The following is a 27,991-nucleotide window of genomic DNA, read 5'->3' as shown; positions in this document are numbered from 1 at the left end:
AATGTAGCTCTTTCCACAACTCATCCTAAAGCACAAACTAGCAGAAGTCAAAGAGAAAACAAAAGGAATGTAGGAGAGACAGAGACAGACAGTGGATTCATGAAGTAAGGAGAGTTTCAAGAGACAGTCATAGTATGTTTTTCTTTAAAAAAATTTTCTTTGCAAACTGTGGTTGACAAAATGCACCTTCTCTGCAGTCATTTGTCAGCCACACTTATCACCCTTCTACAAGCACAAAAGGTACACGGAGATGTCAGCAAACTGGGAAGGTGTGTGAAATAAGAGCCTGTGTAATGTTTGTAAAGATCAATTTGCTGCAGCCTTGGCCTTTTAGTGGTTGTAGCTTGATTGTGCAACAACCGCTCCTAAAAGGGGCTGAAGGGGCTGTAAGCACTCACTGTGGGACATCAGTTCTGCAGTGGCAGGGAGGGCAAGGTACTGCTTCCACACAACCTTCGTTTGTGGTTTTACTGTGCGAAGTGGGTGAGTCATTGCTGATGGATCCAGGGAGCTGTGTGCCCAAGGATGATCAGTGTGCTGACAGTAGCAGAAGTTCTTCAAAATAATGATTATTGCTAAATCTCTCTCTCTCCCTTTTTTTTTTTTTTTCCTTTCTCTGGCAGTCTTCCTCTCCCCTTCTGTGGTTCTGGAATGCTGGAGGCAAACTCTCCCTTCATCCCTCTGCCTAGGGCCCACGTCCAGGTGCATCTTTCCCTGTCTGCTGGTGGTTATTGCAGCAAGGGGAGCTAATAAGGAAATGAGCCAGTCCACAGAAATCTGCTAATTAACCTTGGGACACACCTGGTTTTATCTTGTGGCTGCAAACAATTTTATCAAAAGATCCCTAAGATCAGCAAAACTACCTCCCTTCCAGTCTGTCTCTAGGCACCCAGGCTGTGCGATGTCTCCGAATCCAGGAAGGGGCCCTGCCCAGCAGCAGTTTGTACCAGTAAAGTCATGGGCTGGTTTTGGAAATGACGTGGTGGAAGCCCAAGCTTGGGTTGGCTTTGGCAAGGTGAACGTGTGGGCACTGGTCCCCAGAGGATATCACCATTTGGTGCTGGTGGCAGCGCTGGTAGAACTGGGGGGCTTTGCTTCCACTTGTCAGCAGAAGGCTACAAAACACTCTAGTCAAAACCCACTTGCTTAAAGACAGCTCCTAGTGATGGGCCAGATAGGCTTGTCTTGCTTCTTACTGTTCCAAAGGCATGATATACAAATGTAAACGTAAAGCCTTACAAGTTATACCCTAAACCAAACATAAGTTTGGGGAGTGATGCTCCTGTGGGGAGAAGTGTTAATTAGTGACACCTTCTGCTACAAAGTCCAGCGACAGACGGGTCTTACTGTAAATGAGTGGTTGGTCTGGAAGGACTATGCTCTGGGGAACCTGCAGGAGTTAGACAGATCTAGCTATGCTGATTGGTAATAATCTGTGGACAGTGAACACAGGACCTAAGGTTTGACAATGAACCATACAGACAAAACAACAATAAGATGTGCTTTGGAAAAAAGACTGCAAGCTTTTGTCTTTATTTCTTTTTAACAGTATCATGGTCAAGTGTGATGCATCTTTCTCTTGCCAGCATCAGAAGGGAATTTGTCAAAAGAATTTTCCAGATTCTGCCACAGAATATTGATGAGATCATAGTCAAGTCACAGAGTTTTGTTGTACTTTATAGCTTGAGGACAGTAATATTATGGTCGTCTCTGTGTGCTTTATCTGTTTTATACCAGAAGCTTTTGATCTACATCTGCCACGACTAGCTTTCAAGCAGTCATTAGAAATAAACAAGCAAAAAAATATTTTCTTCCCCAAAGTTGGAAATATTTTGTTGAAAATCTCTAGTCTAAAGAAGACTTTAAATTTTCAAGTGGAAACTTGAAGTTTGCTAAGAAAACTAGACATTACGTACATTTTTTTCCTGAACTCTTCATTTTCTATCAAAAAAAAAAAAATCTGTAATAACCAAGCCTGGTGGACATAGTTCTGGGATGCAGAACTCCAGGATTCAAAAGAAGACAATACATGTTTAAAATAGGTTTTCTCTATTTTAGTGAACGCCCTGCACCCTCTGCTGTTGGCTGTCACAACACATACAGCAGCTCGTTCCTTGGCACTTCCTTTTGAGTGGCCCAGGCTGAGGGTCTCTGCTCGATAAGCTGCAGTGGTTCCTGTCCTCTAGCACCCTGTCGAGCTTCTAGAATTTGAGAATGCAAAGAAATGCTCTCTGATCTGCTCCGTGAGGTAGGAATAGCACCTCATCCTCCTCTTCCACTTCACTTTTGTATTCATGAAGTATTTGGGCAGTTCCTATCTTCACCTATTTGACTGCTTCTAAGTGACAGGGCCACACATCTTGTCAGTCTCCATAAGCTCGTACCAGCTCAACTCTTCAGCTCGTTTCTGCCTGCTGGTGATGGTTACCTGATTACAGCCTTTCCCCAGCTTTTGAGTTCTGTTTTTTCTGATAAATTTTGGTATGACGGTTTAGGGAAGGAAGGGGAATGCCAAGGAAGCTGCCCAATTTTCTGTACTGAGAATTGAGGTTATATAAGACTCATAGGCATCCTGGTAATGTCAGCAGGGTCAGGTGGCGGGGAGAATTGCAGTAGGGCAGGACTGTGGCTGACAGAAGGGGCACGTAGGCGCAGGCAAACCCCTGAAAACATGTTCAAGAACCAATGAGTAATAGCACTCTGTCCCCGTGCATACTCACGCTGGCTTTGTGCATGGGCAACAAGTCCCTAAAACAGAGCTATCAAAACCACAAGTGAATGCTTGCATTTTCTGGAATGAGCTTTTATTGAAATACTTGACGTTTAGTTCCTTTGCTAATATACTTTTGTCACTTCAAAGGGCTGTTACGCCTTGTCTGGTGTCTCTTGGGGGGCTTTCTGTGGTGTTTTTAAGAAGCAATCCATGTAAATACAATGCTCAGGCAAAGGCTCAGGCTCAGGCTGCCTGAGGTCAGCATCACAGCCCCACCTGGGAAGTACTTCTGGTCAACATAGTCTATAATGGTTGTCACAGCCAACATAGTCTCCTCGCATGTGGGCTGGATCTGGTCAGGAGGTAGAACAAATCCATAAGTACCTTTGTCTCGCAGTTCAAATGTATAGGAGAAAGGAATGCCAATCATGTGAGCCCAGTCCCGTGAGGAGCCTGAGTTATTGTCTGTGAATTTAAAAATAGAGGGGAGATATATGTATTAAGCATTGCTCTTTGAAATACCTCTTGCTATAGTTAATGCAAGGTTATACCAGAATCCCTGAACTAAGCAGTAATCATACATCACTGTGACATGGAGACCAGCATTTCTAGTTGCTCCAGTTCTTAAAGTCTTCCATGGAGTTTCCTAAGTGAAACAACTTTCCATAAGATGATATTGTACAAGAGATGAGTTCCACAGATTTTGTGTTTATAGCTTTTTGCCATGATCAGTGTTGGATACAAGGTGGATAGACCATTTTTCTGTTCTGGTACTTCATTTCCTACATTGACATTGAACTTCTCTGTATATTTTTAAACACATATATTTTTAAACATGATTTTGTTCAAGCCTGAAAAAAATTCTGGCTACTCCTTGTATCATTGTTTATCTGCCTCATGGATCTTTTTTTTTCTTATCCATTCAGTTTAAGTACAAACCCTGGCAACATGCAGTCCTAGGCATGGACAAGTTACCTTAGATTTACGCCACATTGCTCATGCAGAGACTGGCATAGACAGACATTGTGAATATGCAAAACCACGTGTGTACTGAAGCCAGCTACTTACTGTTCTGAGTGCCTGGCATGACTTCCTGCTTGGTGGGAAAGGATTGTTTTTACCAGGCAGTCTCTAGGGCCCTCAAGTCCTCTGTGTAAAGACTGTGAACTAAGATCAGCTGTAGTGGTGTGTTTGTGATGTGGCTATCTGCTATAGTTGGAATGAGGCTGAAACTGACACATTTCACACCGAACTGCAGGCAGCTGCAATGTGATAATGTCTGATGGAGTAGACCTGATTGGGATTTTAATTTTTGCTTGACTCCAGTGAAGACAAATAGGAGTTCTGCTGCTGACTTCAGCAGGGTCAGGATGATCTATCACCAATCTCTCTATGTCCCCTGTGATGTATCTGTGAGGAATTCATGTAAGAACTGGCTTCTGATCAATGCTTCTTTCCTTCCTGCAGTCAGCTTTATGCGGTACAGTGTTATCTTGTATTCAAATGGCTGTTACTTGGATGTTCCAGCAAACCAGCCAATTAAATATTACTCAAAGAAGGACCTTGGCAAAACAGCACTTGCTGATGTCTATGACGCAAGAATGACTCTCTTCTTTGAAAAACAGAGCAATTAAAGGGGAAAATAAACTTACATAAAATTGAAGAGGTTGATCCTACTTTATAACTGGTCCCATACTTTCCCATCAGGGCAGCAGCTGCTTTCTGTGCAACTTGCATCTGTATGTTCAAAATACAAACAGCATTTTCGTCAGTACCGGTAAAGTTGGCAATTATTCCGAGTAGTCCAAAATCTGTATCTCTTTCAGCTATAAGTTTACTTGTGATCAGCCTCAAGTTTTATTTCTATTAGTTCAGGACTCTAGACAAACCCATTACAAGCATTTAGGCGAAATGGTCTTGATTTTTTTTTAATGCAAATTACATTTTAAAAAGATAACTGTTATTAGGTGGAGAAGATACTGTTTTTGTTTTAGTGCTAGAGAGATGCATTTTGGAGAATTAGAGCCTATGCTGCATAGCAAACTGAGTCTGACTAGAGCAGTTATCGATCTCTTACAATTCTCCTATTGCTATGGAGTCGGTGTCTCACTGTCTTTAGAAACTGAACCATAGACAGACTGAATCACTTCTCCAGTGTCTGGTATGAACTCTGAACCCAGGTCCTACATGTTCTTCACTAGTGCAACAGCTGTGGGAATGTTCATAAATACGCATTTTAGTGAACTTAAATTAAACCACTCAAAAACCAAGGGAGAATAGTAACCAAAATGTAGGTGTCTACTTTGCTCCCATTCTCCTAATGAATACATTTGGAGTACCCATTCTGGATACAACCCTGACAACCATGTGCATGTAACATACCAGCATCCTGAAGTGCAAACACATTCCTGCATGCAGCAAATGACTGCAGGCAGAACTTGGTGCTCTTCTCTGCTTACCTATACTGCACTGTAGTAACACTGTGTGTAATGATTCACTTTTCCTACTTTAAGATGAAAGATTAGGGTTAATTCTGAGACAGAGAAGCCTTGCTGGTACTGCCCATACAAGAGACAATTGATAAAGTTGAGGAGACCACAGCCCAGCATGAGGGCAATGAGCATGCTAAAGCCCTGGAGACCTGCCTCAAGGGAAGTTTTCTTTAAAGAAGGATCAACAGCTCAAAGAGAGTTGTGCCATGTGCTACTGCTTGTACTAATTATCTACTGGTATAAAAGATGAATGTTTTGCCCTACCAGTTCTTCGTTGTTACTTGGAGGTGTGGTTGTGGAACCATACGGAGTGAGGATGTACTGTCCGTAGGAGTGTACTGTTAAGTAGCACAAAATATCACTCTTCTTCTGTTCAATAAGCTGGGCCACAGCTCTCGTCTCAGGCTCTGATTCTGGTCCAGATCCACAGAAAACTTCACTGGTGCAGTTAAAAGAAACACCAATACCTGAAGAGGAATACAAAAAGTGAATTAAAGGAGAAACATATTAACTCCACTTCATAGGGAGATTTACCTGGGGGTGTTCAGGTGTGTGTGTATGTGGGCAGTGAGACTAGAAAGCTCAGGGGGACTTGAATGCTTTACACTCTTGCTAGCAACTAAAATTTGAAAATTATGAATTATTTTACACGTATTTCCAGGTTGGCTGCAATGAAATCACTGACACAACAACAGTATACAACCTGCCAGCGAACTTTTGGAGGCTCCTTGAAATTCATGGCAGATACAAATGCTGGCTGTTAACTGAATGACTCCTAACATTTGTGATGCTTGCTCCTGCAGTGAATTAGAAGTACAGTTGTGTAAGCATTAATTTTCTGCTTCCGGAAGTAAATGCCAGTTGAAAGTCAATTGCAATATTTTTACAAACCAGGTTTTTATTTTTACGTGTATCTTGGTGACAATGGGATGAGTATTCCTTTCATATAGGATTTCATTTTATTTCAGAGACTTGTTATTATTCTTGCTTTATTTACTGTATACATACTGTAAGCATTTATTATATGTTGCTGACATGAAACACTTGGAACTTACTGCCCCAGGAGGAATTAAAATTTCGGTTCAGATCTGTCCCGTAGCAGGTGCCATTCATATATGGTGCACGGTTTTTCCTCCATAAACGTTCCTAAACAAAAGTAATTCCAGTTAAATAACTGCAACTCGATGATCCAAAGAGACTAATGATAGTATGGCATTGCACGCCTTTTATTTAGACCTCTGCATTCTTGAGTAACTCTTGCATTATAGGGGACTCTGTTCAAGGGTGATAAAACTTAGTGATCAAACATCTTATTTATTACTGCCATGCTGATATCTTCCACAAGCCTTCATGCACCTTGAAATGAGCTTCTGAGCTTTTAAAAAACAACAGTATTATTTCTGTAGTACCGAACTGCTTCCGTGCAGTGTTCCACTTCTAAGAAGGACCTGACATTGTGAGGGATACTTCTTTGTCCAAAAGAGATGATAGCTGAACTTATATTTGTTTCAGATTCACGAAGATGAATGCTTTTTTTTTTTTGCCATCTAATCTAGCTGCTCTTTGATTCATTGTTAAACTCACTGCCATGCTTGGTTCCTGCAGGACTCACTGCTCTGCCTGTATGAGCCTCCTGGCTGAATTACCAGTGCATCCAAGTGCAGTGTGTGGTGTGCTACCAACCTGCTGGGGAGTAAGTGGAGACACAGCAGGGTCCATGTGGCAGTAGACTGAACCTTTTGGGCCGTGTTAATGTTCTGAATTAAAAGATGTTTCTATATTTCGCATTGTTCTCCATATCAGAAAAGGAAGATTATTTGGGAGAGCACACCTATTTCAAAGCCAGATAGCCTAACATTTGACCTAGTCTTCTGCCCTATGCTGCAAAGCTGATTAGATCTGTCTGCTAGTTGAGACTTCTTGCAAAGTACGTACTGACTCCTCCAGACATGCTTAACTCTATCATTCAAGCCTTGAGCTGTTAGCATTCCCAGAAGCCTGAAAGCAATGGATCCCGTGGTTTTGACTTTCTATCTTCCCAAGGCTCATGACATTTGCTAGGAATTTTTTGCCCTCTGATCTCAAATGACTGCTGATTTACCAGAAGAAACAAAAACTCTCTGCCACAGGAGGATTTGTGTGAGTAATGATTCTGTCACTGTTCTCTGTTTAAATATAATTGCTATGACTGTGTCTAAAATGAACAAAACATGCTGTGCACATCTAAATTTCAGTCTGGTCCTGGATTTTCACTACTTACTGCTTCCCAGGAATAGATATAACCATCAATGTTGATGACTGGCAAGACGTAGAGATCCAGATTCTGAAGAAATCTTCTTATTGTTGCATCAGATTCGTAATTTTGCAGAATCTGAAAATAAAAAATACAAAGGACTGAACAGAAGAGAATATAGTGGTAATCACTGTAAAGAGATGGTTTAGAGATGTCATCAAAGAATCACTCACTCCTGGATATTACTGTGGTATCCAAGATCTACTTGATCCCCAGATATATTGAGAGATCTACCTTCTGCCATTAACAAAGTGACAGTGTATCCAGTTGTAGTGCACTTCCTAGGGTGCAGAGAATGAAAAACATGATGCCATAGGCATTGTGCACCAGGTACTTTAGAACATTGCTGTACTGCATTTTTAGGGATGTTTCATTCCAGGGGGACTGTGTCTTTGTGATACAGAGAGGCTTGATCCAAAAGCCACCATGGAAAAGGTAGAAATTGCTGTCTAGTTAAGTGTCTTTGGAATCAGTTTAGATAGAGGATACGACGTGCTAACAAAGATTGTCCCATATCCCATCTCAAACTGTGATTTGGACTTAGGTTTCTGTATTGTGTACTATTTTTGAACATCATATTTTAACAGGAAAAGCATAATGCTTGGTACCACTGTAGAGAAGAAAACTGAAGCATTCAAAATTATCTGTGTTTTTTATTATTTTGGTGGAAAAGATAGGGCTCACTTCTTTCACAAACCACTGGCAGAAGGCTGGAGCGATCCATTCTCTGGCGTGAATCCCACAGTCCATCCAAATGATCTTTTTGGGTTTATTTGATGGTTGACTGATCTGAGAGTATAAAAATGGTCATTGGGCTAACTTACATTACAATAAAATAGCCTAGCCTAATACATGAAGAAAAGGATGTTCCTGGATATACTATTGAGTTATCTGAGATAATTATTATTGCAGACATCATTATGATAGGTTCTCCTTCCTAATAAGCCCATCTCTGAAGTAACTCAGGGCAAGAGTTTTAAAGTGTGTGTTGAGTAGAAGTTTCAATAAAACAGTTTCTTCTTCATTTATATTAGTCATTCACAGGTCTGATTGTTCTTACTCTGAGATTCTTTTTTTTAGATGGGGAAGCACAGAAAGGCAGGGAATCTAATTTTACTCAGTGATAGGAGTGTATTAGACAATAACTAAGCCAATTATTAAGATTACAGTTTTTACTAGAGCTACCGATAAAAAGTATCATGGAATACTTGTAGACGAAATGTTATATGCTGTGAAAAATAAAAAAACTGGAAAACAAAATTCTTGGTCCTCACACACAGCTGTTGCCAAGCTAGTTTCACCTTGACTGATATTTCTAAACAAGATTCCAGATGATTTGTCTGCTTTTGCAGTATAACAGCAATAGCAAGGTTATAGTGATAGTGTATATGAACGTTGGGAAATCTTACTGCACTGCAGGGGGAGTAAAACCATCTTCATTTCAGTGAAGTGGTATAGGCACAGTCTTAGGGAAGATCTGAATCCTGTTTTCTCCTTTGTACTTTTATTTATTTTAATAAAGTTCCTGCCTTACCTGCAGATAATAAATTGTTCGATTCTCGACTGTATCCCCCAGGTGGTGCTGAGTCACCAGCTCACTGTTTTTCTCGATCTGAGTCATCCATTCATAAATCTGAAATAGTCACAGAGAGCGCTTGGTGCTAAGGGGGAGTTTCCTTCTCTTATCCACCTCTATTTCCAGATTAAAGGATTTTCCTAGACAAGCAATGTTTTCTTCAGACCTAAGCTGTGATATCAATCTGTGATATCAGTTAACGCTTACGGAAGGTCTCTCACTTGCCTGCAGGCAAAGACACGACCATATCTCACTGGGTGGTAAAAGACAACATCACTGCAATACAACACTGATACTCTATCCCAAATCTTATTCAACATGCCAATCCCATTGGGTGTCTTTCTGTTGTCTTTGCTGGATGCAGAACCACACCATGAAATCTCCAGAACTGCATTACAGTATCTGCCATCTTAGTATTTATTTTCCATATGTAAGTTCAGTAGCAAAAATTTAGGGGTAGCTTCAACAAAATATATGAGGATGAGATTCTAGTCAAACAGTAAGGATGGATCCTTCAAAAAAGACCCCTAAAGCCAGAAGGAGCTCCAGTATAGCTTTCTGCAAGCAGGGAGTTGCTTCCTGTGGCAAATACAAAAAGCAAACAAACTCAGGTTCATCTTTACCTCTTCCATTGGATGATACTTGGTGTAGTTGTAACCTTCAGGGACCTGCCTTTGGCTTCTCTCCTTTAGCGTGCTCTCATCCACAAGCTCCTGCACATCATTTATCAGGACTCTGAGAGGAGAGAAATGGGGGAGATAGGAAAGAAAAAAATCCCTAATGATTACTGAAGAACTGTCATGGTGGGTACACAACTTATTTTAACAAATAAAAAGCTGTAGCCCCTTGGGTTCTGAGCTGCCTGGCAAATTCATCACCATCAGCAAAATGGTTACTTTTTTGTAAGAGAAAGTTCCAAGTACTGAAGTCTTCATTGGGTTTTATGAATAATAATTTTATTAGATTTTTTTTTTAACCATTGACAATTTAAAAAGAAAAAAGTTCAAGATCTGACTTCCCTTTACCAGTTCTGCTCCTGGGCAAAACTCTAAAATACCACTTTTGGGGAAAGTCAGGGGGAAACTGAAAATTTTAAGATTACTGTTTCTTTGTATTTTATAGAGACATTTTTAATTTGCAAAGACTTCATGTAGGTGTTTGGTGCACTTTGAAAAAATCAGAACAAACCCTGATCTTTTCTCTAAAAAGACCTCATTGCTTTTTATCTAGGAATTAGTTCAGAAAAGAGTGTGGCGTAGGGCTGATTCCATGAGGAAGAGCAATCCATAAAGCTTTTGCCTTGGCTTCAGAGGACTTCGTATCAGACACTGTTCTTTCTTAATGAAAGCGGCCACTTGTAACACTCACAAATCTGTGCTCATTGTAGGTGCTTGTGATAAGACAATTGCAAAGGTAGCTTAAACACTGATTTCAAACACCATAAGTGCTCATAGGCTATTCTGCTGACACTAGCACCAGTTGGCATTTCTGGAAACTGCACATCTAACTTTTAAGAGTGGTTACAGCTGACTGTCTCTCTGGGCTTTGATGTTTATTCACATCTGAACTTCAGACTAAAATGTAGCAGTGCAGATTCCCCTGAACTGAAACCACACGCAAAATGCCTTATCAAAGCTCTGGAGAACAGAAGTCCCAGCATCTGACACAGTCAGAATATTTATGTCCTGATTATAATTTGTCATTTATGTCTCTATCTTTATTCACCTAACTGTCACGTTACCTTCCTTGCATGTCAACCACCTTCTAAAAGATGTCTCCAGTTTTGAATCTGTCGCAGGAATTTTAACTATAACATTGCCTTATTCCTTATCTCAATCCCTCAAGCCAAAATTTCAGCTTGACTTTTAAATCACCCGCCTCTCTCTTTAGGAGCTTACACAAGGTGGATACTATTCTGGCTCCAATCCAAAAAATAAAATAAAATAAAAATTAAGCTTCTAACTTCTGATTAATATTTAATTTTCCCCTAGAATCAGCTGAAGCCATTAGAAAATGAAGAGCCTTGATTGAGGCTAAATATCTTTTGGGTTGTCGTCTGGATCTGAATACCTAAACCTGATGCCAGATCATGCATACTGGCTGCCACCTCATCTCTCTCCACGTCTGGTTGTCAGGGCATCACACTTACTAAAAAGAATTTGTCAGGCAGGATGTCAAGATCAGCTTTAACTCTAAACAGCTTTGAAGTGGCACCGATCCTCTTTTGGCTTATCTTTCATTGGTAAATGTCAGTGTATGTCCATAGGCCATTTGTCATCAGCCCTGAGTGACTGCAGGATGGTTTATATGAAATATAGCTAGCTGCTGGTTACCTGGAAAAGTCAGTTCCAAATGGGAGTGAGATTGTATGAGGAATAGATCTTATTTAATCCCATGTAGCTTTACAATCACTCTTTGTATCTGAATTAGATCTTCTGGTTGGAAACAAAAGCGTGGCCCTTGGCATAGATGAGTGGCTGGATAGCTGTAATAATGCAGCTAGTGGCTCTCACCTGTGTGCAGTGGGGATCTGCTACTGGGACCTTTGTTAAAGGCTGGGATTTTTCTCTTGCACTAGATGCTGCCTGGAAATTCTCCCTAGCCTGGCCAGGGGAAGAATAGTTAGGAAGACTGCAGTTTCTGTTCTGTTCCAGCTCCAAATTCGCAGTCCAGGCTAGGTGGAAGGTGAATAAACAGGGCATAGAGGAACATGCTTTTAAAACTCAGAGGTAGCCATAGTATCTGTGCATCGGGCAAGATAAGTTGGAGGCAGTTGGAACAAAGGTTGGGTCCTGTCATCAGTACTTGCCGACTGCTCATTGGAAAGTGTTTGATCCTACTGTAATAGCAAAGAAGATTACTAGAGCCAGCCTTTCTTATCAGGAAATTAGAGGTCATACTTGTAAGAGATCATATGTTGATCTAAGCTGTCTTTCACCTCCTGCACCAGAGGAGCTGGGACCCTTATGTGTAGGTCTTCTCCAGCCCGGATGTCTTCAAGCAGCTGGGGCTTCCACAAATCCAGCTAGGCAGAGGACAATAAGGAAATGCACAAATCACGCTCTGTTCTCAGAACAAGAAAATATATTTATTTAGAGTAGTTGCATATCAAAAAAATGGAACAAGTTTTTCTTCAGATTCTTTTCTTAACTTTTCTCCAGGAATCTGTTCATAGAGCATGTAGCACAGGCTCAGTGCTTCCATTGACTCAGGCACCATTGATAAGGAGCAGCACCTTCCCAGAGCCATGCAATGAAACTGTCGTCTCTCCATAAATTCTTTCATCTAGTGGAAGGGCAATTTAGCCTTACACTAAGAAAAACATCTTAGGTGTAGCTTTTTGAAGTTTACTTTCACCTTCATTCCTGTCCAAGCTTACATGCAAATCTGTTTTACATTCCAAGCCCACTCTGTGCTTTTTAGGCACACCTGGTTATTCTTACTCACCATTAAAGTGCTGCAAAGATGCTGAAGATGCTGGACTTGCTGAAATGTTTCTGGCACAATATGCAAAACCTGATCTCTGGAAATTAAGTACAGAAACAAGACAGGTTTTAATATCTGTTAAAGTAGACGTGATTGCCATAAATCAAAAAGAGGTATTTTCTCATGTGGAAGGAAGACAAAACATGTAAATGTTCTAAGAAAAGCATGTCTGAGTGATGAATTTCTGGAATGTTTTAGTTACAAATAGGACTAAGTGATGTGGGTTTTCTGTTGCTGGGGCATTAGGTTAGCTCTGCTTCCTTGCTAGTGGCAGTCCTTTATTCATCATATCAGCTTATGTGAGCCCTGGTGTGTGTTTCTGCCTCTGCAGGACTGGGGCCAAAACAAGATCACTGATAAAATCTCTTTTTGTCTCTCCTGTTCAGGAATTGTTCAATTATTCCAAATAGGCTTTGTGCTTTGCTAATCTATTTCAACATGCAAAAAAATTTAGACTGCCATGATATCACCAGTTGCTAAGAGACTGGGATGTTAACAAACTACTTGCCATAAGAATTGCCAATTTATTCCACAAGCAGTGAATAGAGTGGTCTCCAGAAGCACATATTCTTACTCAAACAGCAGAAAACAGAAAAAATGTATTGTGCAGGATCTATTGTTTTACTATTTCCAAAAATGACACACAGATCCAGTGTCTGGGAATATATTTTCATTAGGCCCCATGAAACTTTAATTTACTGAAGCCTTAATCTGAAAAAAAATAAATAAATAAAATCAAAAGTTGGAACAGAACAAATTAAAGTGCTTGGAAATGCAGAAAACAAATCCATATGCTTTATAGAAAAAAAAAAAAAAGTAATTATTTTTTTTTTTGGGATGTTCATTCAGATCAGCTTTCCAGGTCTGATAGCAAGTGTGATATTTCTAATGAAAGGATACCATAATAACAAGTGGATTTTGACAATTATGTCGTGTTTCTCAAAGGTGAGGTGGCAGTTATCTACTACTGATGTGGTCAAATGGGGAACCTGGGAAATGTGCTTACTTGTTAGTAACCAATAACCACAACTTCACAGTCTTCCTCAGTGACTTCAGTAGGCTTTGAAGCTTTTACAGGTCAAGTACAAAAAAAAATTATAATATTTACATGCTAAGGCTTCTGTGATAGAAACTCTCGTTGCAAAAGCCTTGCATGGTGAATCATTGTGGTCATCAATATAATATGCTCTCATCTGAACTGCAACTGCTATCGTTTGTGCTTCCATACAAATGTACTATTATCAGCTGAATATACATGCAAATAGAATTCACAATTTATTCACATTATCCACTGAAAAATAGGAGGGCAGGGTTTTTTTTCTCTCTGTCTTGAATATATCGCCTTTGCTGATGGACTAACAGAACCTGATAGTTAAAGTGAGCTGTTTGCAACTGGTTCAGGAGATGCTGTTAGCACATAGCAGCAGCCTTATCTATGGGGCAAAATGATTACATTTGCATTGCTAACGGTTTGGTACAACAACCATGGTATCTTTGAAATAGATCCTTGTAGATGCAGGATAAACATCTTTGCTAGGAGAATAAACATCTCAGCTGCAGTTCCGTGTTTATTCTCCAGAAATGCCTGGGCTTGCTTCGTGCTTTGTCTGTCAGGAAGGGAAACAATATCCTGTAATATCTTTCTATCCTCATTGACATTATGTCTTAATTATACCAAATGAAAGAAATGCCAGACAGTCAGATTGCTGCCAGATGGCCAGCTCTTATTTACTGATAAACCTTTTACAATAGCCAGTGTGGAGACAGATCATTTTTAATAGTACACTAAAATTAGAAAGCACACACTCATTTATGATTATGGACTAGGATTCTCAGTGCAGAAGTGCAAAGTCAGCCCATGTGACCATGCAAGAACAACATTTTTTAAATGCTATGGTTAAGCTTTCTTACCAAATTAAAGGACCATTCTCAGCACAAGCTGCATTTCCTTGGATGTTCATAGATCACACGCCTCTGATATTTAATTTAAGTTGTTGCATAGAGCAAATTATGACAAAAACATTAGTCCTGCTGGGCTTTACCAGTTGCTTCATCTTTGTGCAGGTACTGCTAGTCCAAAGTCACACAGATCATTCTGTTAAGTGTGTTTTTAAATTCTATGCAAGTACTCAACAGGTTCAGTCCTAAAGAGCAACTAGAAACAAAATTGAACACTACATAATAAAGGGTCTATGAATTCTGCCCAGTGAAAACATCAGGCTCTGAGCAAGTCCCTGATACAAATGTAAAGATTAAAGGGAAATAATGCGCTGTAAAGGGAGATGTAGTGACTGTGTATGCTCTGCCAGGAGAGGTGTTGAACAGGTATACTGTGAAGGAGCTTACTTGCTTGGTTTTGTGGTCTTTTTAAAGCTGTATCTAGGGGACATAATTAACCCAGAAGTATTAATCACAGGTCTACTTTCCTGTTGACTTTAGAAAATTCCATATATGAAGTTCTATATGGATAGTTAGTCTCTGCACTGTATTTGTGCCCCTCCTGCAAATCACAGCTGCTGTAAAGGCAAAGAGTGACCTATCATTCCTCATCAAGTTGAGGGTTAATGCCTATCAGAATTGTTTAGACAGGCAAACAGCACAGTTTTATATCACCCATTTCTTATGAAGCAGAATTGAGAATGGAGAATACAGCAAAAGCAGGCATTTCAGACTTTTCAAAAATACTTGCAGTTAAAAAAAGTGATAATCTCATTTTGTGAACACCTTTGGATGAAGATTGTCTGGACCAATTTCATTGGCTTTTTTTTATTATTTCTACAGATTTAAAACAGGAGTTCAGCATCTGAGCATCCTGTTCACATAACCCCAGATTTCTTTTATTAATGGATCTAATTTTGCTCAATCATTTTGTACTCAGAAAATGTATTTTATTCCTACAGCATCTGATTTCAAAAGTTCATTTCAGAAGTTTTGAAAGAGGATCAGCCAAATGATTTTCAGCTAATGATAGCAGAGATGTGTTGCAGGGACATGTTGCGTCTCCTGGAGCTGCCACCGTATCTTTGTTGGCTTGGATTGATTCAGTCTTTCTCATTTCTTGTCTTTATGTTTTCTTTTTTCAAATCTTACAAATTTACAGGTTAGTAACCCTTCATCCACATTTTCATTTAAGAGATGTTATTATTATTTTTACACAGTTCCTGAGAATGTCAGTGATCGCACAGTTCTTCATGACCCCCTTCACACTCACCCGTCATATTGCAGATCCGAGCAGAGTTTTCCAGGAATTAGAATCCCCAGAGAAAAGGTCATCCCAAGAAAAAGCCACATTTTTGTGCAAACAATCCAGAATAGACGAGGATAGATCTGGACTGAAAGCTTCATTTGCACAATTCTATTATATAACCATACTTGCCCTTGTTCAATCATTAACTTCATGTTGTATTTCTTGTTAATTGTTCAAGCTTTCTGTTTCACATCCCGAAATACAAACATATACAAATAGCAACGTTCTCACTGCAGCACCCCTTTTAAGAAGATTTTTTTTTTTTAATATGCCACCTTCAAACCTTTAAAAATGTTACATGACCATGTTGGTAGTCTGAAGAAAATGTTACCTGCAAGGTCTATGGCAACTAGTGAGGATTATATAAAAATTACAGGGGTAGGAAGAACAAGAGAATACTGGTAAAATAAGCTCCATCCTTGCTTTGTTCCTTCCCATGTGTATGTCCTTGTGGAGCACTTCCTTGACCTTCTGATTGCAGTTTTGTCACTTGGGTAGCTGAGAAGAGAATGTGAAAGAAACAACCAATATTTGTTTTAGAGGGAAAGATGGGGATTGCAGAGTTTCACCTAAAACCACATTCAGTTGGGCCAAATCAGTCCCAGGCCACACACTATCAACTTTACACTGCCATAAAAAGTGTTTTGATATGCTCAAAATGGTGGGTTGGTTACTGTCTGAAATACTTAATTCCCTATTTAGTTCATGTATCACAAGTGAGCAGTTGAATTCCTTCCTTAGTAGACTACATTTAGACATATAGCACAATTCTTCAGAAAGAAATTGCTTCACTGAACTTCTCTCTTGGAGTAAAGCCATCCCATTGTCGTTTAATACAGCAGACTGCATGGATTTTGAATGAAGAAAGTCCAGTAAGTCAGTTTGTTTGTGTATACATGCAATGAATTTTAACTGTAATCATAGTATGCTTCTCAGCAAAGTCCTCTTACATTACTGCCAAGGCTGTCATCAAGGAAACAGACAACAAAACTGACCAGCTTAACTCAGAAGTGTGTTCTCACAAAACCAGTCTGCATTCAAGAGAAAAGTATGCTCTTCTTCATAAATGACACCAGACCTTTCCCATTTTTTGCCTCATATTGTTACTTGCTCAACTGCCTGATTGTAAAAATGATGAGTATTTCCCTCCATGCAGATACCCAACCCACAGTGACTTCCAGAAGAGCTGAAGGAAGTCCACCTTCACAGGATTGATAATTGTCCATCCTTACAGCAACTCCATCTGTGTAGGAAACAGAAAAACAAACTCATGTTTGGAAGACCATATTCCATGTTGACACCTCTACTCAGATAACCTTTTCTTGTTCTTCCTTTGTCCACACTATGGCTATGTGAGGTAGACTAATATTTTGAATTATCTTTCCTGTGGTAGTGTCTGTGCCCTTTTACCAGAACTGGCTTTGAAGGGAGCTCAGTCCCTGGACAGAGACTCAGAATCAAGAGACAAGAAAAATGGAGCATAGAGTAAAAAAACAAAAGGCTTCATCAAACTTTTTTTTTTTTCTTTTTTGAAAAAAAAAAAAAAGTATGTACAAATGGCACAAATCATGATATATGATAAAATTCAACTCCAACCCTAACCTTACACCTTCATTCTGAAAGTAGAATCTGTTTATTTGGTGGTGAAATCATTACTCCTCTGATGCCAAAGAGTTACTAAGATAGATAGGGTCATTTTGCTTTTCGGGCATGGGATTCAGAAGAAATGACAGTTGCTTGTTAGGTCTTAGATTCAAATTCCTTTGAAGTCTACTTGATTTTAATGGGCTTTAGATGAAATCCTGTACAAATAATCATGGACATTTCTCACCGATTTAAAAAATAGACTTGTTTGGGGACTTGGGCAGAAGATTTGTTCATAAAAGAAGACACTGAAGTATGTACTTAACGCTCAGTTTGTAAGCAGCACTGCTGAATTTGGAATAAAAGCCATTAGAGACATTATTCTGCCACCAGTGCAAAACTACCTTGGGACAAACAGTTAGAGTCAACAAGCCTATTGCCCTCTTGGGCATAAATAATGTCTCTCTCAGAAATAAAGCCTGTTCTTTGGTCAGGTTCTTACTGGCAGCTGCTTATCTTTCTAGCAAATGTGGAAGGCAGCTTAATCCATTTATTCCCTCCTGGAAAACTGTGTAAAAAGACATGGTATGTTCTGAGGAGAGGAAAGGTCATAAGCATTATGGCCATGTGAAACCATGCAGCGTCCTTTCTTCCAAACAAGTTTGTTCTGCAGTACTTGCATACGTTTTCTTAGAGCTTCAAAGCATTTTTTCAGCATCAGTTTAGCCTCTTAACCGCCTCCTCGACAGGCAAATATTATTTCCACTACTTAGAAGATTAAGAAAAAAGGGGAAAAAAAGTGACTCCCCCAAGGTGACATCGGAACATTGCTGCAGAGCCAGGAATAGAACTCAGATCTCCTGACTCCCTGTCTGGTGCTTCCTTAAATATATGACCATCTGCTCTCCTGCTGGAAGTATAGATACTATATGCTGACTCCAACAAGCTGGCTGCTAAGCCTGTTAGTTTATCCTCTTTTTATCCCATACTGATATCATCTCAAGCTAAGCTTTTGGCCTGGAGTCAAAGTGATTTCCAGTGTTTGAATGATTCGACCTGCTTGTTATTGTTTTAACCTTGCACCACACATATGCTCAGCTATTTGTGACTTATCTGCATACAGCCTGTTTAGCAACAGCCACAAGCTAGAACTGTTTTGTTTAAAGATTCCATACTGAAGCGTAGCACATGTTTTAAACAATTATCAAACAGCGGTGAGTTTGATCCTGGTAGCTGCCTGCACCCGGATTTCCTCCTGAGCTGCATGTAACTTTCGAGGACAAGGAGCTTATTAAGATGAAAAAAAAAAAACAAAAAAAAAAAAAAGAAAGAAAGAAAAAAATACACTCTTGTATCTCTCCACAAACATCACTTCACCACATCAAGCTTTCCCAGTTCCACAGCTAACTCCCATACTGACTCCATCTGAACTAAAAACCAAAGAACTAGATGGAGTTCAAGATGATCATTGTATTTAATCATCACCTTAATTCTGGCAAAATAATCTTCCAGTAAATTTCCCTCTTTCATTGCTGCAGAAAGCTCATGGTATATGTCCAAGTCAGAATCATCAGTCAGTAGGGTCAGTACAGTAACATGCTGAGTAATGTGCCTCAACTCCTAGTCTTCTGCTCCAGTGAAGAAGTGGGTTGGATAATTCAACTGTTTTACTAAAATATCCTCTGGTTATCACTATAGCTTCACTTTGAGGAAGCACATAATGAAATGATAGATCTGTTTCCCATTGACTTGTCATAGGAGATAGCTTATTGCATAGTTACTGTCTTTTTCTGTGAGTACTAAAAGTATTCTCTGTCTTTCTAAGCAATACTCCAAATATTCCAATGCGTTCTACAATATAAAGTGAATGGTCTCAATTCTGTAGCACATGCATCTTCAGCAATATGCTGTGTGGTTTGCAATTCAATTTGTTGTTCCTCTTGGTATACTACGTCTTCACCTTTCATAACTTTGTTAGAGAAAGGTTTGTCTGAAATTCTCTGGACTCTGTTGTGATTTGACAGTGTTAACAGTTCTCAAGCCTCATTACCTCCAGCCACAATTCTAGCATAGATGGGAATATACTGGAAGCTGAGTTTTCCTCTCTCTCTCTTTCTCTGATTTGATACTGAAAACACTCCATTAAACTTACATTTGGGATTTAAAAATAATCTTAAAAAAATTCCAGCCAACATACGCTAGATTAGAATGACATTACTAGCAAACCTTAAAATTAGTTGCACTAAGCCAACTGTTAGTGTCCTGCAGATCACTGACTGACATAGGACACTTAAGCTTTAGCTGAGTGGAACTAATTTGACAATTGGTACATGATCTAATGATTTAAAGACATACACATTTAAAAATGCTTTCAAAGATTTTTCCACAGTTTTTATAGCACTTACACACATACATACTCAGATATTTTGATTCAAAACTGGTAGTTTAAGTGTATTGTGTCACTGTAAGAAATAACACCTGCCTTTTCTCCACCAGTCCCATGATACAGTTTTTAGACAGCTTCATTGTCTCTGAAGTGCATCAAGCACCCATTTGTTAAGCAGCTCCTTATGGAAGCAGGCTGGCAAAATCTGTATTGCTTTAATGAGGCTGGCAGCAGCTTCCTCAGGTACCAGTTTCCTTAACCAGGAAAAGAGGATGCTATTAGCAAAATGCCTTTCCTTAGTTGGCCTATTTTACCTTCATCTTTCAGACAGCAAAATGTCACTGCTAATAAACCTTGAGGTGCTCCTTTAACATAGAGCCTGAATTCAAGGTGGTATTTACAGTTTGTTTCTCAGGAGTAACAAAAAATGGTTTATTTCTAGGAGTGAAGGATGATCCCCTTTACCAGGAGTTGTGCACAAAATCCTAGAGCCCTTATGTAAACTCCAGTAGGAAATTTGTCTGCGTGAGGATTATGCAGTTGAAAAAAAAAAAAAACACTAGTAGTATATTTCAGGTGCAGTGGTAAATTATTGAACCTAAATTCCATGCATACAAGCTGGCTGCAAAATAATGCCCTTTTAGCTTGATCAAAGGAGAGATTCCTTTTGCTGGCAGTTTTTAATGGATCTGAATTTGCTGTCATAAGGAGCAGTTAAATTTTCACACTCACCTTCTCCAGTCCTGAAAAGTTTCACTCCTAAGCATAGCTCCTGGTGACATGATTAGAACTTATGATTTCAAAGGTTCTGCTTTGGGACAAAAGGATTTTCATAAGTGTCTGATACTGTAATAAGGTTCTGAGTGGGCAAGAATTAGATGAGAATCCTTGATGGTATGAAGAAACAAAACATATTGTAATTTTTTTTGTTGTCAAAACAAAGTGTGGTTTGTTTTGACGAGATCTTTATAACGAAGATGTCACATAACATTGTAAGTGTATTTTGCATGTATTTTTAAATACAGTAATTACCTTTGTAAGTAAATGAACCAATATTACTTTATTGCTACTAGCAGAACTGTGAAAGACAGCACATAAGCCTCTATTACTGCTTAATGGTTAAAAAACAAGCTTACTGCACCGCATTCTAGAAAAACTAACATTATTTTAATGAGTTCTATTATAAGCCCTAAAATACCGTATGAACTATTTAAACATGGCATAAATTATTAGATGCAAATATCCTTGCACACGATTTCTTAGACTCAAACAATCTATACTATACTCACTTTAAGTTAAGTAATTAGCTTTTGCAGCTATGAAACATTTTCATGTTAACCTTTGGCCTCAGTTCTATCAGCAGTGATACCCATACTCAGCTTTCTGTTTAATACCAGCACCACCAAGCATAACAGTATTGCTCGTGTGCTTGCAGTTTTGGATGTAAGGCTATGCAAGGTGAGTAGTACTGCAGACCTGTCAACCAGCATAGGGATTTAGTAAAAATGATTATGATGAGGAATTCCCTGAGGAATCACAGGAATGATTGCTGAAACCCATAGTACTTGGCAAAAGATCCCGAAGCAGATCTCGTCTGAGTTAAAAAAAGTCTCTATTCTGCATAGCTTATACTGAGTAGAATTTCTGGGGTATTTTTGCAAATAAGTCTTAAAAAATTTGTAAGCCAGGTTTGGAGAGTTTTATATGTGTACAAATGTGATGTGCAGTAGAAATAACTTCCATCTTGGTGTTTGATTTTGTAAAAAAAAAAAAAAAATGTTGCTGCTAGTAGTATCTGGAAAGGGACTGGGGAAGGGACTGGATGGTATAATTTTGACATGCTTGTGACAGTAAGTTCGCAGTAAGGCTGTTGACATGGCTTGCAGCAAAGAGTTCCGGTCACAAGTTTGGAGGCTCTTCAGTGAAGGGGACTGTTACTTCTGTAATTAGCCAAGTCCTTCTCCCCACTCGTGGCTAACAGCTCTGAAAACATCAACCAGCTCTGCCTGGGGGAGCAAACAAATGCAAGTGTCTTGACCTTGGAACATCCCCATTATACAGACAGGAGCACAGGCACCAGGCTGGGCTGTGATTATTACCTCTGTTGGCAACCAGGACATTCCTTGGTGTCATGGCACAGCCGAGATGGGTGTAAATGGCAGGTCCCTGGGTGTGCCATGAGATCTTCCTAAGTGACTTGCCCATGAGCAAACAGATAAGTGATGGCAAGCAGGGAGCTGAACTTGGATTGCCCGTGTCTCCACCCAATGCCGTGGTGCCAATATTCTTTTTCTCTGTTCAGATAAGGTGGTTTTGATACCATTATTTTTATTCTCCTCATTTTTCCTCCTTCAAATACTGAGCTGTTAGGTGAGGCGAATTAATATCAAGTAACAGCAGAAACAAAAAGATGGGAAAGTTCTCTTCTTATTCTGTATTACCAGAAATCACACCAACCTTCATCCACGTCAGTAGTACCTTTTAGGGGGAGTACTGACTCTACTGAGAATGAAATCTTGATGACATCAGTGAAGCATTCGTCATTTTGTACTGTTCCTTCAGCATAGACTGATACAGAAGAAATCTCCAAACATGTCTATTTTTTGCCAGCTTAACTTTTCAGATCTCCATCATTTTCCTTATATTTATACGAAAGTAACCCAGAATGAAGATTCATTTAGCAGAGAGTATGTTCCCTGAACAGATCACTCAGAATGGAACATGTTCTAAGACAACAAGGACAAACGCATTAGCAGTCTTTACCCTCTTCTTACCTCACACACCCTGAATGCAAGTGGTTTAGGTTTCCCTTGTACTTTCCAGAGAATTGCCTGTCACAGAACTGTCTGTTGTTCCACTAAAGCTGATATCTAACTGCTGAGCCAGCACAAAGGGCAAGCAGGAACACGGTATTTGTCTTTAATAAATATACTTTAAGTATTCTTTTATGGTGTGATTAACATGATTTCAGACGTGGGCTCCAGGCTCTCCTCCCTCCCTAAGCTATTGTGTGCAATAAAGTCTGAACATACACACATATAATCTCTTCCACAATCAACTCTTATCAGCACAAATCAAGACTTCAGTGGCAATTACCACTATTTACACTAGGCTGCATATAGTCAGGGTCAGATTCACCAGCTGTTCTATGTTGCAGAAGAAGAAATCTGGGCTTGCACATCAGTTCAAGTTTCCTCCTTTGAAGATGTAGAACCAGAACCTCAGCTGGTGTATATTGCTGTGGTGCGTTGACTTCAATTTAAACCAGCTGAGGAGCCACTCCCCCTTTCCCCACACACTTCCCCACCTTTCTAAAGGGTGGTCGAGTGCAGATGACATATGTAGAGGAATCTGTACCATGAAAATCAAACAGGCAAGTACAGAAAATTTAGCAGGAACCCTTTGTGAGTTGAACTGATAAGAATAATCCATGGCATGTATTCAGAAATAACAAAGAGTGTTTAGTAAATTGCATCTGTCTGGAGGCATGGATAGAATCCTATACCTATAGCAGTGAAAAATGAAAAGAAATCCTTCTCTTATCAAAATTTGCATCTTGCTGCGTTAAGGCAGGAGCATATCTGGGTTTTGATGGGTGCCATGGCAACAATGTTATTGCAGTATAGTATGGGAATACTTTCAAAGAGAGGAAATAGGATGAAATGGAAAGCTTGCTGGTTGTCTGTGGACACAAGGACTTGCTGCAGACCCAAAGACAGGTTATCCTTCTTGTTCCTGGGCTGTTATTTACAGTATTAGCCACATTCATACTTTGACTCCATATCGCCATTATCCAGAAATAGAGAAAGAAAGCAAAAAACTGCAGCTGTTAGGACAGGTCTTGAATATAGGAACCCATTACATTGGCATCATATAAAAGAGAAAAACAATGTAGAACTCCTAAAGCAGCTATGGTCACTAGCAAAGAACAGAAACACAGAATTACGTGTTCAGTAAAATGTGTGCTTAAATATCATAATTGTTTTAAAAGTATGTCCATAAAGAACAGATAACCATTGTATTCCATTGCTATTTTTTACTGGTTCTGCTTTTGTTCTGAGATAACTAATTTCAGCACATTTGGCCTTGGAGTAAATACTCCACCTTTTTTGAGTTCTACATAACATCTGCAATTCTTCTTGAGTTCAGATATTTTCCTGCCAGCAAAGAGTAAGTGAAACTGATACCTTGCTCATGCCAGCTTGTGTGCTATGAGATTCACATGGAATGGGAATAACTTAGTGTTAACAAATGGCAATAAAAATCATTCCTGTTGCAATGGTGAATAACAAAACAAGCTTTAGAGGGAGATCTTAGTATCAGCTCTGGATATTAAAATTTCCCACTTTAGGAATTGACAATAGACACATCTTTTGGCTTCCACATAGAGAGCATTATTCAACCTCTTGCATATGCAGAAACAGTTGCAATAGCTGAGAAACAGACTTTCATTCCCTAATTCCAAGGTTAAGTTTATTTAAATGCTGACGTCCTTAACAAAAATCAAGCTATTCCAATGCACTCAGTCCCTCTTTCCTGGTCATTTTTGAACCTCTTAGCCAGTTTGAGAGCAAAGAGGAAGTTTTAAGGAGAGTTCCTGGATGTTTTGCAAGAACGAGTGGCTGAGTGATTGAGATATTTCATACCCCTGAGAAGACTGGAGTTAGGGCTTAAATGTGTTTTCAGACATAAGTAAATCCAAGCAGCAGAGAAACACAGGTCATAGAGGTCTGCAAATCCAGCTGCTTGTGCTTTATTTTCCAGACCCTTGCTGTTCTCATTCTGCATTACTTAACAAACTTTGTTTCATTTTTGCTCAGATGGTACTAGTTTATTTTCTGTTCATGCAAGAGCCTTCTTGACCCTTGCAGCATGCATCTTCTGCCTTCCCATTTCACGCTCTCATTTTAGATCTGTTCATACATCCTGCAGTGGTTAACGTCATCCCTGAGCCAGTGAAGTTTGCCATATAACTTGTAAGTTCTTCCCACAATGTTTTTGTCTTGATTGTATGATACATGACAGTGGTCCGAGCTTGTCACCCTTTTGTATGTGGATGTCCTTCAAGTAATCTGAAGAATTCAAATGGCAAAATGCTTATTCATTAATTGCTTATTGTTTATGCTTATTCACTGAAAGATACAAACCAAACCAAAAAGATAAGCCAGCTTTATCATTGCATTTTATTGTTTTGTAACAATATAAGATTTATGAATCAAAAATGGTATAATAGAGTATGTGAAAAAAACAGGAATAACAGTATCTTTTTCTTTGAGATTAGCAGTATAGATACCCAAGTCTGGTATTTCATAGCTTGGAATGAAAGGAAGTTTTTTTGTGGATCCTCTTTTCAGCCTTCCTTACAGCCTGGGAATAAAATATGCTGTCTTTATATGAGTCTGGTCAAATGGTTGCTCTATGCAACTGGGTCTACTATCTTTTAGTCACTGTTACATATTTACTCTAAGCTGTATACTTGCTATTTTCTCTTTAAATAGCCATCGATTCATTGAGTATCTGTGAACAATTTAGTTTACTTAGTAAATGATCTACTTTCACTTTACATGGGGTTAAGAACCTTTGGCCATGATAGATTGGATATATGCCTAAAATTCCCCTAGTAAAACAAACAACACAGCAGGTATCTGGTTTCCCTCTGTTAATAAGGTACACTCCTAGGCTCTATAAAATAAAGCCATATTCAGATTCCAGGTTCCCCACTCCTTGTTCAGAAAAGAATTTCCATCTACTGCACTTATAATGTGATCTAAGTGTGGATAAAGGTTAGAAACACATGCCTGTCTTGAGACTGCAGGCAGACTTTAAAAATGGTGTATGAAAAAAAAAAGGTGCAGCTTGCACCCCTGTTAGCCTCACTGTCAGGTCCACTAAATACATGTTTAGCCCCCAAAAAGGGGATTTTGCAGCTTTTATACTTTGCAGTCCACACAGTGACAAAAACCAAAGCAAAATCATCTACTGCCAGTCTCCCGTTAACTTTAATAAGCGTGATTCAGGGAAAAGAGGAGAATGTTTGAAATACATTCTGTCACACAAACTAGGGGATCAGATCTGCCTTACTGCATGAATTGGACTCCTGAAAAATCAGGGTATTTCCGACATTGCAGCAGAGTAGCTTTTTAATGGGAGTGATGACTGAAGAAACCCACAGCTCCTAAGTCTCTGGCAGCAGCTATTGTATTGCTTGGAACTATGAATCAGTGTAGGCGACAATAATAAATTATTATGGTAGCATAAAGCAAGATATTTTAGCAAGCAAGGTGATCATTATGGTGGACTATACTTCCATCCGGCTTGTGTAAATGTCCATACACTTACAAGATGTTTAAAAGAAACAAAAGAAAATAATCAACTAATTTCATGTATGCTATTGTGTGCTCACTGTTGGCTAATTCTGTCCGGGTTGCTGGTACCCTAGAGATACTTTCCTGCCTGCTGTTTTGTCACTGAACAGAAGGAGCTATGTACCTGCTACTGAGAACCTGACTGGAAAGCCTGAAGCAGAAACAGAAGTTCCTCAGACCAGGTGAGAGCTGCAGCTGACACTGTAGTAGCTCGGTTTGCAAGGCTTCAACTTTGAACCTCATCAAATGGTGTCTCAAACACAGCTCTGAGCTCCGGCCAGCACTCCAGCACAGACAAGAATATTTCACACCTCCTTCAGCGCTGGCCAAGGACCATGAGTCAGTTGGCTAGCTCAGAAAATCAGAATGGTCCTCACCATTCTGCTTTACAGATGAATTCATGCAGACAATACCTCCTTAAAGTAGCAGATAAAAAAAAGAGGCATGATAAACTTCACATCAAGTTAAGCAGATTAACTCTGGTCTGGTTGTTAAGTTTTACAATTGCAAAAAAAAATCTGTTTTTCAGCACTTGCTGTATTTTGGAGATTGAAATGCTGAGCAGTGCTCTATGCTTTTTATGCCAGACTGTAATGCTTTTTACTTGGTTTCCTTCATAAATGTGCACCATACTGTTATCCACATGTTCTGCAAGAAATTGCACAGCAAATTTTTTAAGCATTCTTTTTGACCTTATCTCATTATTGTAATACCTTATCCATACATGCATGCTACTTCAGAAAGACAAAGAACACACTTCTTGTAGCTTATCAAGTGAAGCAAGGGCACCACCATTAGGTAACATGCGGTCACTGTATAGAGTATTGCTGTTTCCCTTCGTGCCAATTTGGCTGTGGTTATGGTAGAGCAAAACGATGACCGAAGATCTGATTGTACAGCAAAAACAAGCAACCTATTCTTGGCAAATATATCTAGGTCCAAACATTCCAATGCTCTTGCTAAGTACTCCAGTAATTCCAGTGCAATAAATGTTTTTTACCAGTAAATATTATCAATAACAGAAAAGATGTACCACTTCTTCCTGTTCTTTGAGCTCGAATTCCTAAAGCTGTTTTGAGCTTGTAGGCCTGTCAATATAATGAATTCCACCATGCTGTCATTTTACCTTTTAGTAGTAGAGATGCATCATAATATGTAATGAACAAACCTGAGTATTGTAAAATCTCTTTAAATAGCAGTGGAGACAATCATAAAGGGAGAGCAAGAGCCAGTTCATAAGGATGTAACAGACCTGTAATCTTGTGGTCAGAAGCCTCAAAATTTATTACAGTAGTAGTGGAGCAAAAGATTCAAAAGAATAAGCATACAGCTCATGGAACCATTTTTGTCCCAAACTTCTGAAAATTGAGTGAGCTTGATTTCTCAGAAACTTTTCATGCAACTCTGGATTTTTTTAATACATACCTTAGGCTTAGTTACTTGCTAGAGCTCTGCATAAGGATTAATGCAGGGAATGAAGGGGACTGGATGTTGGAGGAAATCCCTCTAGTGCTTGGTTGTAGGCCAGGTACCAATACCACTTGAAATAGTCACTTCCTTTTTCTGACCCAGCTCAAGAGGAGAGAGGAGTTTTATTTGGGGCATGAGAGGAGCAGAAATAACAATAAAGTTAGGGAATTTCAACAGTGATAGATGCCAGGATGTTTTTCAGATTCATCAAGTAGTTGTTTCCACTAAAGAAAACCACCACTACCAGCAGAAATTGTTGACTTTACAAACTTCTCAACCTGTAATAATACCTTGGAGCACGCAGTTGTGCAGAAAAAAAAAAAAACATGCTTCCCTTTTCCATTAAAATCAGTCTGTTAGTTAAACAGGAAAAAAAGAG

At 39.3% G+C, this 27,991-nt stretch overlaps 1 protein-coding gene and 1 long non-coding RNA gene across 3 annotated transcripts in view; one reads left to right on the top strand and one right to left on the bottom strand.

The window, feature by feature from the left end:
• Nucleotides 1-27,862, top strand: part of LOC119717550 (uncharacterized) — a 48,523-nt gene extending 20,661 nt beyond the window's left edge. The window contains exon 4 of one of the 2 annotated variants that reach the window (XR_011810710.1): nt 26,217-27,862. This is a non-coding gene — a long non-coding RNA (uncharacterized lncRNA). Of the gene's footprint in view, nt 1-623; nt 3,179-26,216 lie in introns of those variants that run through there. The other variant, XR_005267301.2, reaches the window with a different exon arrangement.
• On the bottom strand, nt 2,788-15,979 carry CPO (carboxypeptidase O). Its single transcript, XM_013096891.5, has 11 exons — nt 15,772-15,979; nt 12,522-12,597; nt 11,975-12,099; nt 9,698-9,809; nt 9,033-9,131; nt 8,183-8,287; nt 7,466-7,576; nt 6,261-6,351; nt 5,470-5,672; nt 4,366-4,450; nt 2,788-3,178 (listed from the first exon to the last, which is right to left on the bottom strand). The coding sequence occupies exons 1-11, from the start codon at nt 15,957-15,959 to the stop codon at nt 2,910-2,912; spliced, it is 1,464 nt and encodes a 487-aa protein (XP_012952345.4). The 5' UTR covers nt 15,960-15,979; the 3' UTR covers nt 2,788-2,909.
• Nucleotides 27,863-27,991: the final 129 nt, after the last annotated feature.

The sequence above is a fragment of the Anas platyrhynchos genome, chromosome 7 (assembly GCF_047663525.1).
Source record: "Anas platyrhynchos isolate ZD024472 breed Pekin duck chromosome 7, IASCAAS_PekinDuck_T2T, whole genome shotgun sequence".
NCBI lineage: Eukaryota > Metazoa > Chordata > Aves > Anseriformes > Anatidae > Anas > Anas platyrhynchos.
The sequence above is the reverse complement of the archived record's forward strand: the minus strand, read 5'-3'. Positions and strand labels throughout refer to the sequence as shown.